Source organism: Emiliania huxleyi (genome assembly GCF_000372725.1).
Source record: "Emiliania huxleyi CCMP1516 unplaced genomic scaffold EMIHUscaffold_11396, whole genome shotgun sequence".
Taxonomy (NCBI): domain Eukaryota; phylum Haptophyta; order Isochrysidales; family Noelaerhabdaceae; genus Emiliania; species Emiliania huxleyi.
Genome location: NW_005201554.1, coordinates 1 through 1,020, shown reverse-complemented (window position 1 = coordinate 1,020; position 1,020 = coordinate 1). Strand labels below are relative to the sequence as shown.

At 62.7% G+C, this 1,020-nt stretch overlaps 1 protein-coding gene across 1 annotated transcript; it reads right to left on the bottom strand.

Annotated features, from left to right (window-relative positions):
* Positions 1 to 624: 624 nt before the first annotated feature.
* EMIHUDRAFT_260616 (hypothetical protein) lies at positions 625 to 951 on the bottom strand (the record flags this gene model as incomplete). The annotated part of the gene is made up of 1 exon (XM_005791307.1): positions 625 to 951. One exon carries the CDS (start codon positions 949 to 951, stop codon positions 625 to 627), a length of 327 nt encoding a protein of 108 aa, XP_005791364.1.
* Between the last annotated feature and the right edge of the window lie 69 nt (positions 952 to 1,020).

Below are 1,020 nucleotides of genomic sequence, written 5' to 3'. Positions count from 1 at the left end.
AGGCGTGTCACGTTGGAGCCAGGTGTGGTGTGGGCGCGAGAATAGCTCCGCCGTTCATGGAGGCAACCGATGCGAGTCGACTGGTGTGTGTCGTCGTGGTTTCGTATCAAGAATACTCACTCACTCACTCACTCACTGATTCACGCCACGGGCAAAAGGCACGGGCGACGGCTTCCTCAGAAGCCGTCGTCCTCACCGTAGCCGTCGTCGGACCCCCAATGAGGGGGATAGTCGAATCCGCGAGCACCGTGGTGCTCGCCGAAAAGACCATCCCCATCCCACTCCCCCTCATCCCAACCCCCCCCCACCCGCGAGCCTACCCCGCCGATGGCCGGTGGGGCAGGAAACCCCGCCCCACCCACCATTGCGCAGCAGCGGTTCGAGGTCCTCGCTGAGCAGCAGAAGCCGCCCAGCCCGGACCTCGTCCCTCCACCCGTCCAATTCCCAGCACCGGCGTCACGTCCTTCCACTTAGCTAAGATAGGCGCCACAAGCGTGGGCGCTCATCTCAAGATACGCAGCTACACGTGTAGGCGCGAGCCTTACTCAAGATAAGCGCCCAGACACGAAGAGACACGTATATCTGGGCTACTGGACGCAGACGCGCATCCTCATGCGTGGGCGCTCATCTTGTGTCCTTCTTGAAGGCGTAGAGGTGCTCGCAAGTCGAGAAGTAGACCACGCCGTCGCCGATGGCTGGCGCGCCTTGGATGCCGCTCTGGGTCTGAAAGGAGCTCAGGATCGTGCCAGTCTTCCCGTCGACTGCATACACGTACCCACCCCACCAGCCAAAGTAGACGGTGCCATCAGCGCCGACTGCGGCGTTGTTGAACGTGTCTGGAACGCAGCTGGCCGCACCCATGGTCGGATTCTCGTGCGTGGGCGTCTGCCAAAGAATCGCCCCCGTGCTCGCGTTGAGGGCGGTCATATTGCCCTTGTGGCCCGGCGTCATCACATTGGACGTCGAGAATCCGAGCAGACCCACGTAGACCCGGCCGTGGGCGATGGCGGGAGCGCCTCA